This window comes from Crocuta crocuta, unplaced genomic scaffold (assembly GCF_008692635.1).
Source record: "Crocuta crocuta isolate KB4526 unplaced genomic scaffold, BGI_CrCroc_1.0 scaffold351, whole genome shotgun sequence".
Taxonomy (NCBI): Eukaryota; Metazoa; Chordata; class Mammalia; order Carnivora; family Hyaenidae; genus Crocuta; species Crocuta crocuta.
Window position 1 is genome coordinate 421,171 of NW_027530853.1, and position 11,973 is coordinate 433,143.

At 49.0% G+C, this 11,973-nt stretch overlaps 1 protein-coding gene across 1 annotated transcript in view; it reads right to left on the reverse strand.

The window, feature by feature from the left end:
* The window catches only part of TRIM62 (tripartite motif containing 62), a 31,540-nt gene extending 30,975 nt beyond the window's left edge, over positions 1-565 (reverse strand). The window contains exon 1 of the mRNA XM_077769459.1: positions 8-565. Within this exon, the coding sequence (XP_077625585.1) occupies positions 8-415 (408 nt within the window). The 5' untranslated portion in view covers positions 416-565. The remainder of the gene's footprint in view (positions 1-7) is intronic.
* Positions 566-11,973: the final 11,408 nt, after the last annotated feature.

Below are 11,973 nucleotides of genomic sequence, written 5' to 3' on the forward strand. Positions count from 1 at the left end.
TGCTCACCTGCAACTCCTCGAAGGCATCGTCGATGCCGGTGACCTGGTGCTGCTCGTGCAGCGCGGGCTCGTCGCAGAAGAAGCAGAGCAGCGCGCGGTCCGTGAGACAGAAGAGCTTGACCTTGTCGTGCGCCTGGCAGGGTCGCGCGGCGCGGCGCGCGTTGAGGATGGCGTCCAGCGGGAAGGCGCTGTAGCGCTCCACGATGTTGGCCAGCTTGAGGCTGGGCGCGAGCGCGGGCTCGGCGAACGTGCGCCGGCACTCGGGGCAGTCGCGGGCGCCCTGCGCCTCCTGCCTCACCCAGTGCTCGGTGATGCAGCGGCGGCAGAAGTAGTGCTCGCAGCCCAGGCTCACCGGGTCCTGGTAGATGCTCAGGCAGATGGAGCAGAGCAGCTCGTCCTTGAGGCTGCACGCCATGGCGCTGGGGGCGGCGAAGAGGGGGCCCTGAGATGCAGGGGGGCTGCTGAGCGAGCGTGGCGCTGTCGGGGACAGCACCGAGGGATGGGTGCGGGGAGCAGGTGGGGAGAGGCAGGAGTAACAGCTACAGGAGAAGGAAGGGGAGGGCTGTCCGGGAGGGAGGGAGGCACGCGAAGAAGAGGTGCAGGGTAGAGATCAGCCGAGATGCGAGCCCAGGAAGGTGGTCTCGAGGTAGTGGGTGACTCGGAGCGATGGGTGCTGGAGGGAGAAGGTCGTAGGTGTCTGAGGGAAGGGGCTCCTGACAAGGAGGTTCTAGAGGAAAGGGCAGTCTGAAGGGATGGGCGCTGGGAGAAGAGGATCCAGGAGGGGGGCGGAGGCCCCAGGGGGGNGCGGGCCGGGCCCGGGCGACTCCGCCCCTGCAGCGGGCGGGGGAGAGGAGAGGCGGGGCCAGGCCTCCAGCCAGCGGACCCCCTCCCCGCCCCCACTGTTCCCCTACTCCCCGGGGACCGAAACCCAGCTGTTCCTTCAGGGTCTGCGCACGCAGCGAGAGGCACGTCTCACTCAGGGTCCCTGCGGCGGGTGAGGACAGCTAATTTAAGGGGATAACGAGTAAACAAGGAGCATCTTTCTAGATCGTCGACTTGAAGCTTTGGGAAAAATAATATGCTTTATTAAAACAAACAAGGATATGTCATGTATTCTGTATAGAACACAACTTTTGCATAAAACGTAAAGATAAACTCGAGAGAAATGCCCTGCTTGCCTAGGGCAAGTTCAAGATGTCCTCTTCACTTTCTTAAAGAGTGCTTGAGGGAGCGGGCTACTGTCTGACCCAAGGAGCTGCGTCCATTCAGCAAACATTTCCGGAGTGCTATATTTCTGTGTGTGTGTGTGTGTGTGTGTGTGTGTGTGTGTGTGTGGCGAGTGGGGGAGAAGGTGGATCTGGAGAGAAGGAGAGAGTAATAGGAGACCTTATCTTGCATGCCAGATGGAGAGGGGATAAGGGATTTCTAGATAGAGGAGACAGCCTGTGCAAAAGCACAGAGGCGTGAAAAGAGAGGCACTTTGAGGCAAGTGCAAGTAGTTCTGCACTGTTGAGGTTGGGGAGGGGAAGGCAGTAAGTGCAGGGCGTTGAGAGTCATGGTAAAGGGTTTCCTGAGGGCATTGAGCTTTCAAGCAGGGGCATGACTTGGTCTAATGTAGGTGTCAGGGAGTCAGGGAGATGCCAGCAGCAACGTGAAGGCAGGGACTCTTTTTGATCTGTCTGCACATGCGCAGCACTTGGTACACGGTAAAGGTGTGTAGCTGAATAACGCAGCAAAGTTGTCAATTGCAGGAAGAGACTGGCCTCTGTTAGGTCACTGTTGTTATAATGCCCGCAGGAGACCTGAACTGGGGCCATGACATTGGGGAAGGAGAGAAGGCGAAGGTACTGAAAGTATAGACACTGTGTGGAATTTAGTAATGGATTGGATATGGGGGTGAGAAAGAGGCATTGAGCATGGCACCCCAGTTTCTGCCTTCTCCAGAAATGTCTTTACTGGAGTTAAACTTTGTGGAGGCACAACTTAAGAAACAATTTGAAGTTTACTTCTCTGCTGTTTACGTACCCTCCATCACACCACCACCTGCCTGGTCCCGTGTCTCCATCATTGCCAGAAAGAACTTGGTAACTTATTCAACAACTTTTCCTTGCTGTCATACTCTGATTTCGTTCACGTGCGTCTCTTCCCCAAGTGACCAAGGGAAGGATGACCCCAGCCCAGTCTAGGAGTTAGGTCCCTTTTGGTCCAGTTCCATTGTGGTGGTTGCGTTCCTCTTGCCAGTGGATACTTTGGGCTCGGACATGTACGTCTGGCCTGAAAAACCAGAGGGCAAGCCTATGGTGGGGAGGTGACCTTCTGCTAAGGGTCTCTTCCCTTTCAAAAAACAAAAAACTCTGCCCCCTCTGCTGATTGTGGATGTGTTTGGTGGTGATTCTTGGAGTTATAGCAGCTTACTTGCTCCCACTCTGAGGATGCAGCCGACACATGATTGAGACGGGGAGAGTCCTAGGGAAGAAGGGCTGGTGCTCTGACGTAGAGCCTAGATTTTGGATATACGAGGTGGCCCACCTTATTGCTTAAGCAAGTTTAATAGGGGTGTGCTGTCACTTGGCAAACAAAAGAATCCCAAATAACATACTGATTTCATCCCCAATATTTTTTTGTAAGGAGGGGAGGGTCTAAATTATTGAAGCATTTGAAGCAAAATGAAAAAAGGCTTGATGACAGGTGGATGGGCTTCATTTATTTCACATGTAATCCACCCCCTCTTCTACAGCAATATAGTAGTTGGCCAAATAGCCGTCTGCTGGAGACCACACTTTCTAGCTGCTATCGCTGCAGAGTGTGGCTTTGTAACAAAGTCCTTTCTAATAGAACGTAAATAGAAACAGTGCTTAAGGCACTGGGTTTTTGCTCTGCCATGCTCCATTTCCTCGTCCCTGGAGATGGAACACAGATGTGCCAGGGACCCAGCTTCCATAATGTTTCGAAGGGGCTGACAGAGCAAAGATAAGGAAGGAGGCTGGGTTCTGAGTGACGACGCGGAGTAGAACCCACTCACCAACGTGGATTAGAGAAAGACGAATAAATGTCCACTTTGGATAAGCCGTTGTATTTTGGGTCCATTTCTTGTAGCAGCTTGGCCTAGCCCCTGCTATCCCGTAGCTGTTTTCAGTAGCTCTGATACTGTTAGCTATAGTCTGAATCTCCTTGAGTAGCTAAGTTCCTCTTGCTCTGTAGCTCCGACCCCTTCCCGAGTGTATGGAATATGCTTTTCTTTGGCTGTAAGTCGATCTCTCGGCCTTTCGCAACGCCTTGCTGCTCTGTCTTTTTACCCTTCTGGTGGTTCTTCTGCTGACCTTACACCATCTTGGCTAAGACGCAGAACACCACATTCACTCAACCTGCTGTTTATCGTTAAGTTTGGCAACCCATCGCTCTCTCTGGACAGTTGTTTCCCCAATTGGATGTGGTCGAGGGTCTGAACTGAGACTAGGAGGTCCTGACCGCAGTGCACGCCCACTGCTTCCATTCATACTCTAAAAAATAACTTCAGGAAAAAAAATTTTTTTAACTATCCAAGAGATCTTGGTGAGTGGAAATCACGCACACACAGCCACTCAGACACAGACACATAGTCACACACATGCACATAGGCATTATCTGCCTAGCAGAAACCTGCAAAACTCTGCAGCCGTTCCAACAATGTTTATGGGCTAGGATCACGGAGGGGACCTGAAACTTTTACACAGTATGCATAGCTCTGTTTACTATTTAATTTTGTAATCAGAAAAAATAAATGCACGGTCAAATTCATTATTCATGAATTCCTTATTTGCAAATTCACCTGGTTGTAAATTTATTCGTAACCCCAAATCAATACTCAAGGGACTACTGCAGTAATTTAAGGATCTATGCATGCGCAGAGTCGAGAGACTTTCTAGAGTTGCCTGACACGCCTGTTCCCAGCCAGAGCTCCAACAAAGTGACCAGGTGATCCTCTCTGCCTTCTCTTTTTTTAATGTTTTTTAAAATTTATTTTTGAGAGACAGAGAGAGAGAGTGCGAGCAGGGGAGGGTCAGAGAGAGAGGGAGACACAGAATCCAAAGACAGACTCCAGGCTCTGAGCTAGCTGTCAGCACAGAGCCTGATGTGGGACTCAAACCTACGAACAGTGAGATCATGACCTGAGCCAAAGCCAGACGTTTAACCAACTGAGCCACCCAGTTGTCCTTGCTCTTTGCCTTCTTGTCTCAGCCCTCCTACTGTAAACAAGTGTCTTTGTCATGGTGTCTTCAGTGCCATGTTTTCCTCATTTTTATGTGTTTTGTTGGTGACCTTGCCATTTAAACTGGGCCCTGAGGGTAGCAGGGAGGCGCTGGCCAGTTCCTAGGCCCAGGAGGGCAATGTTGAGCCTTAGGGAGAAAACACGTGGGTGTGGTAGATGAGCTTCCTTGCATCTTGAGTTAAGGCGCTGTTGGCCGTGAGTTCAATATTACTGAATCAACAGTATATATTAGATACGGTGTCTTTAGACAGAAACATACATAAAACAAGGTTACGTATTGATTGGTTGATGAAAACGTGGCTGGAGGCTCACAGGAACCTAACGCTGTATTTCCTCAAGAGGCAGTGATTCAGTCAGTATTCTCCTTCAATCTTTGTGGCAACTTTACAGGACACGGCTGTGAATAAGGAGTGGAGTGTATTTAAAATCGTTGTGTTCTGGGGCGCCTGGGTGGCTTAGTCGGTTAAGCATCCGACTTTCGCTTAGGTCATGATCTCGCGGTTCGTGGGTTCGAGCCCCGCGTCGGGCTCTGTGCTGACTGCCAGCTCAGGGCCTGGAGCCTGTTTCAGAGTCTGTATCTCCCTCTCTCTCTGACCCTCCCCTGCTCACGCTGTCTCTCTCTCTCTCTCCTAGAAATAAATAAAACATTAAAAAACTTTTTTTATATTGTTGTGTTCAGGGACACCTGGGTGGCTCAATCTGCTAAGTGTCCGACTTCAGCTCATGTCCTGGCCTCTCCATCCGTGAGTTTGAGCCCGGGGTGGGGTTCTGTGCTGACAGCTCAGAGCCTGGAGCCTGCTTCAGATTCCGTGTCTCCCTCTCTCTCTGCCCCTCCTCCGCTCACACTCTGTCTCTCTCAAAAAAAAAATAAAAACATTTTAAAAATAAACAAACCTTAAAACTTTTTTTTTTTAATGTGTTTAACCGGATCCATCAGAACGAGGTCCCAGTAGCTATGTCCCTTTCCATGCAGATGCCACGGGCTCAGGTTTACTCAGAGCGGGAAGGGCAAGAGAATGAACATTAACTGAGCCTCTCTTGTGTGCCAGGCGCTGTGCTGGGTGTTTCATGTTTCATTTAATCCTCACAACTGCCCTCCAGACGTGCTGTTTTTCTCCCCCTTTGCAGAGAAAGTGTAGCTCAGAGGGGTGAGTGACTCGCCTGGAGCCCTACCACGTAGGAGGCACAGGCTTCTCCCCCCAGGGCTGCTGGAGAAGATTTCACAGTGTGCAGCCTGGAACTGGGCCAGATCTGGGCCCTCAGCTCCATCCAGTGGTCTCTGTCCCTCCCCATTCCAAACCTTCGCTTGTCTCCTCACGCCCCGCAGACACACACCCCTGCTCCCTTCTCTGTGGGAGACCTTGCCTTCCACTCCAAGAAGAAAATAAAGCCCCTCTCCCGGGACTTCTCAACTTCCAGTCTCCTTCAGCCTGTCAACTTAGCTATAGAAATACCTCAAGTCCTTTGTGAAATGAGGCAGAGTGTAATATAAACAAATGGATGAAGTCAATGCATTTATAACTTTATGCATCCTCACTTCCTTCCCTCTTGCCTGAGGGTGAAGTGTGCCTTCTGTTCAAAATGAATTCCTCCACCTGGGTCCAGGTCTAATCCCCTCAGACCTCGTCTGGGATCCAAGTCCTTCAATTATCCCCCTCTCCACTGACTTTGTGTCTCTGCTCTCAGCAATTGGTTTTCTCTCAGCCAGTGAGCATGCTCAAGTTACTCTTCAAACAGCACCGTCCACAGTCGCCACACCTATAGAGCTCCCACCTCATTTCCCAGCCTTAAAAAATTAAAAAAAAAACCATTTTTTTAATGTTTATTTACTTCTGAGAAAGAGAGACAGAGTGCAAGCAGGGGAGAAGCAGAGAGAGAGAGAGACACAGGAGCTGAAGCAGGCTACAGGCTCTGAGCTGTCAGCACAGAGCCTGACGTGGGGCTCAAACCCATGAGCCGTGAGATCATGACATAAGCTGAAGTCAGATGTTTAACAGACTGAGCCACCCAGGAGCCCCTTTAAAAATTTTTTTTCAGTGTTTATTTCTGAGACACACACACACACACACACACACACACACACACACACACACACACTGCAAGTGGGGGAGGGGCAGAGAGAGGGAGACAGAATCCGAAGCAGGCTCCAGGCTCCCAACTGTCAGCACAGAGCCCGACGTAGGGTTCCGACCCAAGAACCTCAAGATCATGACCTGAGCCAAAGCCTGATGCTTAAGCAATTGAGCCACCCAGGTACCCCTTCCCAGCCTTTTGAAAGCATCCCCACTCCCCCCTCCTCCCACCTCCTCCCCTGCCATTCATCAGTCACGACAGCCTGGCTCTGCTCCCTGCCACTCACTGAGGTCAGGAATAATCTCCTAATTGCCAATTAAAGAGAGCTGCTAATACACAGTTGCTACTGCAGAAGAACAAAACACAGAGAAAATTTAAAAGGAAAGTTGAAATATTCATGATTACACCACCCAGAAAGAGCTATTGTCAATCCTTGTTTATTTCCTTATAGACCTTTTCACCTGCTTTACATGTTTGTGTGTGTGTGTGTGTGTGTGTGAGAGAGAGAGAGAGAGAGAGACACGCATACACACAAGGGAGGAGGAGGTGGCAGGGAGAGAGAGAGGGAAAGGGAGAGAGATTTTTTTTTTTAATTCAAATGAGTTCACTCTCTAAATCACTGCTTCTCAAAGCCTGGTCCTTGAACCAGAGGTATCTTAGGATAGGTTATTCCAAGAGCTGACCTTGAGAAAAGGAGTGGAGTGAAAAGAGTTTATTTGGGAAATGTAAGCAACACTTACACTTGATCCAGGGAAGGGGAGGCCGCACCATAATGCTGCACCGTTAAGCCAGCTAGCACAGAGGGCGACTACAGATTTTAGTTTTAGTGAAACTATTACTGCATCCTCTGGTAGAAGCGTTCTCCCCCTGCCCCCTAAGAACTAAGATCTCTAGTCTAACAGAGCCTAAGGGTTTGGGATGGAAAGCATAAGTTTATCAAGCAGGACAGTGAGAACAAAGGTGAAAGAGGCCATCTCCTTTGTTCCCAGACCTATATAGTCTACTGACCGGGGAAATAGCATATATATAATGGCTATTGGCTCAAGGTATAGAAATACATCTTCAGGCAGCACATCAACCCCATCTTTAAGCTGATGCCTTAGTTACACCTTCAGGTGATTATTCCAACATCTTCTTCGTATGGTTGCTTCTGGTTAATATGGTATATAGTAGGACCAGTGGATAATAAGGTCATGTGCCCACTTCCTCCATGGTCATGGGGAGAATGTCATGATGATAAATTAGACACTCTGGGAGCCTCAGAGAGTAATGCTAGCCAAGACCCTGCGGACTAAGAAGACAAACCTGTATAAATCTCGTGAAGTCATAGAAGAATCATGGCCCCTCTGTGACAGTTGGGCTCATTGTAATTCACCTGATACCATGTGGCTGGGTGCCCTCCTCAAGGGGTGGTAGCATATCAAGAACTCGGCATCAATCTTTGCTCTAACAAGCTGGACATTTAGTAGCAATAACAGCTAGATCAGTTTTGGTGAGAGGGAGCCCATGCTGTTGGGCCACGCATGGCTTCCTTCCTTGCCACCATGGCCTCTCGGTTCACAGACCCGTTGTTCATGCTCCAAAGTGGCGAGGTAAGAGCAACTCATTTCAATCATAGGTGAGTCATGCTATCTACCTGGTCGTTCAGTGCCTCCCTTGGAATGGACACCCTCTGGTAGACATTGAAATAAGAGAGACCCATACATTTTGTATCTTCTCATAGAGATCAATACACAAGGATCTTCTCCAGACTTCCTTAACTTCAATTTTTCAGCTGATTGATCAGCCAAATCATTCACCAATGCCTGGAATCCTTTTCTCAGGCCACTACCCCTTTTGAACCAAGCTGACATATTCGTTGAAGCTCTGCCTCCTGGGAGAATGTCCCCTTTCCACTATCCTGCAGGACACCCCTGAGTGGGGCTGCACAACACCCAAAATTTTGTTTTGTTCTGCGTCTTCTACTAGCCTATGGTGCTAACCTGTCCATAAACCAGGCCCACACATCTCCTCCTCCGCAGCTGGTCATAAGGAATCCCCCACGAGCTATAGCTGTGTGAGCTGAGGGAGAGGCTTCTGTGAAAATAGCATCACAACGTGGGTCCTGCTTGTGTAATTCACCTGTGACCTCTGGGCCTGCTCGGGCCTGGTCTTGAATGTCTCATTTCCGTCCCATGATGGCTTGCCGTTGCCACCGTCTGCCTTTATGACTTGATGAATCTGACAGCACACACTTGGGAAACTGGCCACAGGGTCAGTTGATCTCCCATGGCCAATTGCTCAGTCTCTATTAGAACCCAGGTGTTGGTTTTCAAATACTGAATGGTTTCCTGCTCCAGAAAGCATATTCTTGCCTCAGATTCCTAGGGGTCTGCTCTGAAGCCTCCTACTGGGCTTGTTAAAGTCTCCATATGTGTCCTTACCTCTTATGAATACTTCTATCACCATGGCATCTGATAAGTGGTCCCAAGCAGTATTCTCACATGAGATATATGTTGTCTCCAAAACCCAGAGGTCCGTTGAGTGCCTGTTTCTTGGCAATAAGAGACACAAAGTACAATTACTTGTCTATTACTTTAGAGGGGGTGTCTCTGCATCTCCTAGATCGCTGAACCCCTAAAACTTTTACCGTGGTTTCAGATCCCTGAATCTTTGTATCTCCTACCCACTTGCACATATGTCTTAGAGGACATCCAGAGGATTTGTTATTTCCTCTTCCCCGAGTCTGATTAATATGATCTCATCGACATAGTATTCCTCAGAACCAGTATGAGGTTGTGACAGACTGGGAACGCCAGCATAGCCCTGAGGCGCAACCGTGAATGTATACTGTCATCATTCCAAGTGAGTGCTAATTATTTCTGATCTGCCTTCCTGAAAATGACGGGGGGAGGGGGAAGGGAAATGCGTTTGCCAAGACGGTTGCTACATCCCAAGTGCCAGAGGTCATCTTGGTCTGTTTCAGTAAAGATAGCACATCTCGCACAAAAATGGCAATTGACGCTACTGTGTAGTCAAGTCCCTGGTCGTGTGCCATCACCCACCATAATTTGTGTTGTTTTCATTTTTATTTTTTGCAGTGATCACTCTGAATTAAATGGGAATACCATAGGGACTACTACTTCTACATTCTTTAAATCTTTGAGGGCAGTGCTAATCTCTGCCGTTCACCACAGAGCGTCGTATTATCCCTTGTTAAGCTGTCTTGTCTGGGGGTATGTGTGCAATTTTAGATGCTTCCGCTCGACCTTCCTACCATTATGGATCTTTCTGTACAGATTCAGAAACCAATGTGAGGTTTCTATCAGCTCAGTTTATTCATCCCCAAGTTCAGGGATGGGCACACGATCACAGGAGAGTCTGCAGACCCAACAGACCCATTGTGAGATGGGGTTTGACCAAGACTCCATTTGTCATCTTGCTTCCAAATGTCCCTATGTTAACAGGAGGGCCATAGTGGCACTTTGGATGCCCTGGTATTAATATCAGCCCAGACTCCATATCACCAAAACCATAGAAACATCTGGGTATTCTTCACTCCCCAGTGTACAGTTACTTTGGATAAATGGCCACAGGTCCTTTTGGGGAAAGAGGGGAGAAATCAGTTCTGCATATACTTACTCGGCATTGCATGGTCTTTTCTCAAAGGAACACAGTCTTTCCTTCAAACAGTGGGCCCTTGGTCTAAGGACTAGCTTAAGCATGGAAAATGGGTGAGAGAGAGAGCAATTTTCTACTGCGATGGCTCACATCAGCCTTCAGATCATATGCTCTGAATAACCATTGTTGGTTGCCCATTGATCTCACCCTTTGGAACTCCAGGGTCTATTATAAGCTATGCCTTAGATCCCTGTGGGTAGGGGCCCCTTGGTAGACTTTCCATCCACCTTGCCTCTGACGGTCAAGTGCTGCCACCTGACCTCTGCTGTTCTGGAATCCCATTGTCACCATGAACATACACAAAGGAGTCCAATCCCACAGCAGCCTCCCCAGCTGTGTACTTACTTAGCTTAGAGGCAGCACCACTGAGCTGCTCTGTGATGCCAACACCCCCTCCACATCACAGCTCTTTTCTTTTTTCTTTCATAGTTTATTGTCAAGTTGGTTTCCATATAACACCCAGTGCTCATGCCAACAAGTGCCCTCCTCCATGCTCATCACCCCCCTTCCCCTGTCCCTCACCCCCATCAACCCTCAGTTTGTTCTCAGCATTCAAGAGTCTCTCATGGTTTGCCTCCCTCCCTCTCCCCAACTATTTTTCCCCTTCTCCTCCCCCATGGTCTTCTGTTAAGTTTCTCCTAATCCACCTATAAGTGAAAACATATGGTATCTGTCCTTCTCTGCCTGATTTATTTCACTCAACATAACACCCCCCAGTTCCATCCATGTTGCTACACAGGCCAGATTTCCTTCTTTCTCATTGCCATGTAGTATTCCATCGTCTAGATAAACCACATCTTCTTGATCCATTCGTCAGGTGATGGACATTTAGGCTCTTTCCATGATTTGGCTATTGTGGAGAGTGCTGCTATGAACATTGGGGTACATGTGCTCCTATGCATCAGCACTCCTGTATCCTTTCGGTAAATTCCTAGCAGTGCTATTGCTGGGTCACAGGGGAGTTCTATTGTTAATTTTTTGAGGAACCTCCACACTGTTTTCCAGAGGGGCTGCACCAGTTTACATTCCCACCAACAGTGTAGGAGGGTGCCCGTTTCTCCACATCCTCGCCAGCATTTATAGTCTCCTGACTTGTTCATTTTAGCCACTCTGACTGGTGTGAGGTGGTATCTCAGTGCATCACAGCTCTTTTCTCACCACTCCAGTGAAAGGAGCATCCTAGGAACATACCCAGCTAGAGGTCCTCTAGTTCCAACAATATGTTTCTTCTAGTGGGCCCCACCTCTCAGAACCTTTCCAAGTTCTAGCAGTTCATGCATTTCTACATCGTGTTTTGTAGCTGTTCTCTCTGTCACTTGTTAAGCTGTGGCCTCTTAGCACCAAACCCACCCTTGTATACAGTCTTGTGTAGTGTTGGAGTGTCGGACTCCAAAAATCGCACTCAGCATTCACCAGTTGCTCCCCACGATGCCCTGCCCATAGGAGTGCAAGAGGGGATTGACCAGGCTGAAGCAGGGAGGAGGGATTTGCTCTTCCTATTGGCTTCCTGTTTCTTTTTCTTTTTCTAAATGTTTATTTTTGAGAGACAGAGAAAGACAGAGAGTGAGCGGAGGAGGGGCAGAGAGAGAGAGAGGGAGACACAGAATCTGAAGCAGGCTCCAAGCTCTGAGCTGTCAGCACAGAGCCCAACGTGGGGCTTGAACTCACGAGCTGTGAGATCATGACCTGAGCCAAAGTCAGACAGTTAGTCAACTAAGCCACCTAAGTGCCCTTGGCTTCCTGTTTCTGGGAGCGTTCCCCCAGCAAAGGTCCTTGCCCTGTATCAGCAGTCTGTCCCCTGAGCAATGCAATGTGCAGGTTTCCCACATTTCAGTGCCCCTCCCCAGAGGTCTGATTTTCAGTTTCTTGGAATTCCTCCTTGAAATTTTTCAATTTTGGTAACTTCACCCTCTTACCTTATTTCACCAAGCCCGGGCACAGCATCTGCTCCTGTGATTGGTACCTTTGTGATAACTTAGTGCTCTCTCTTT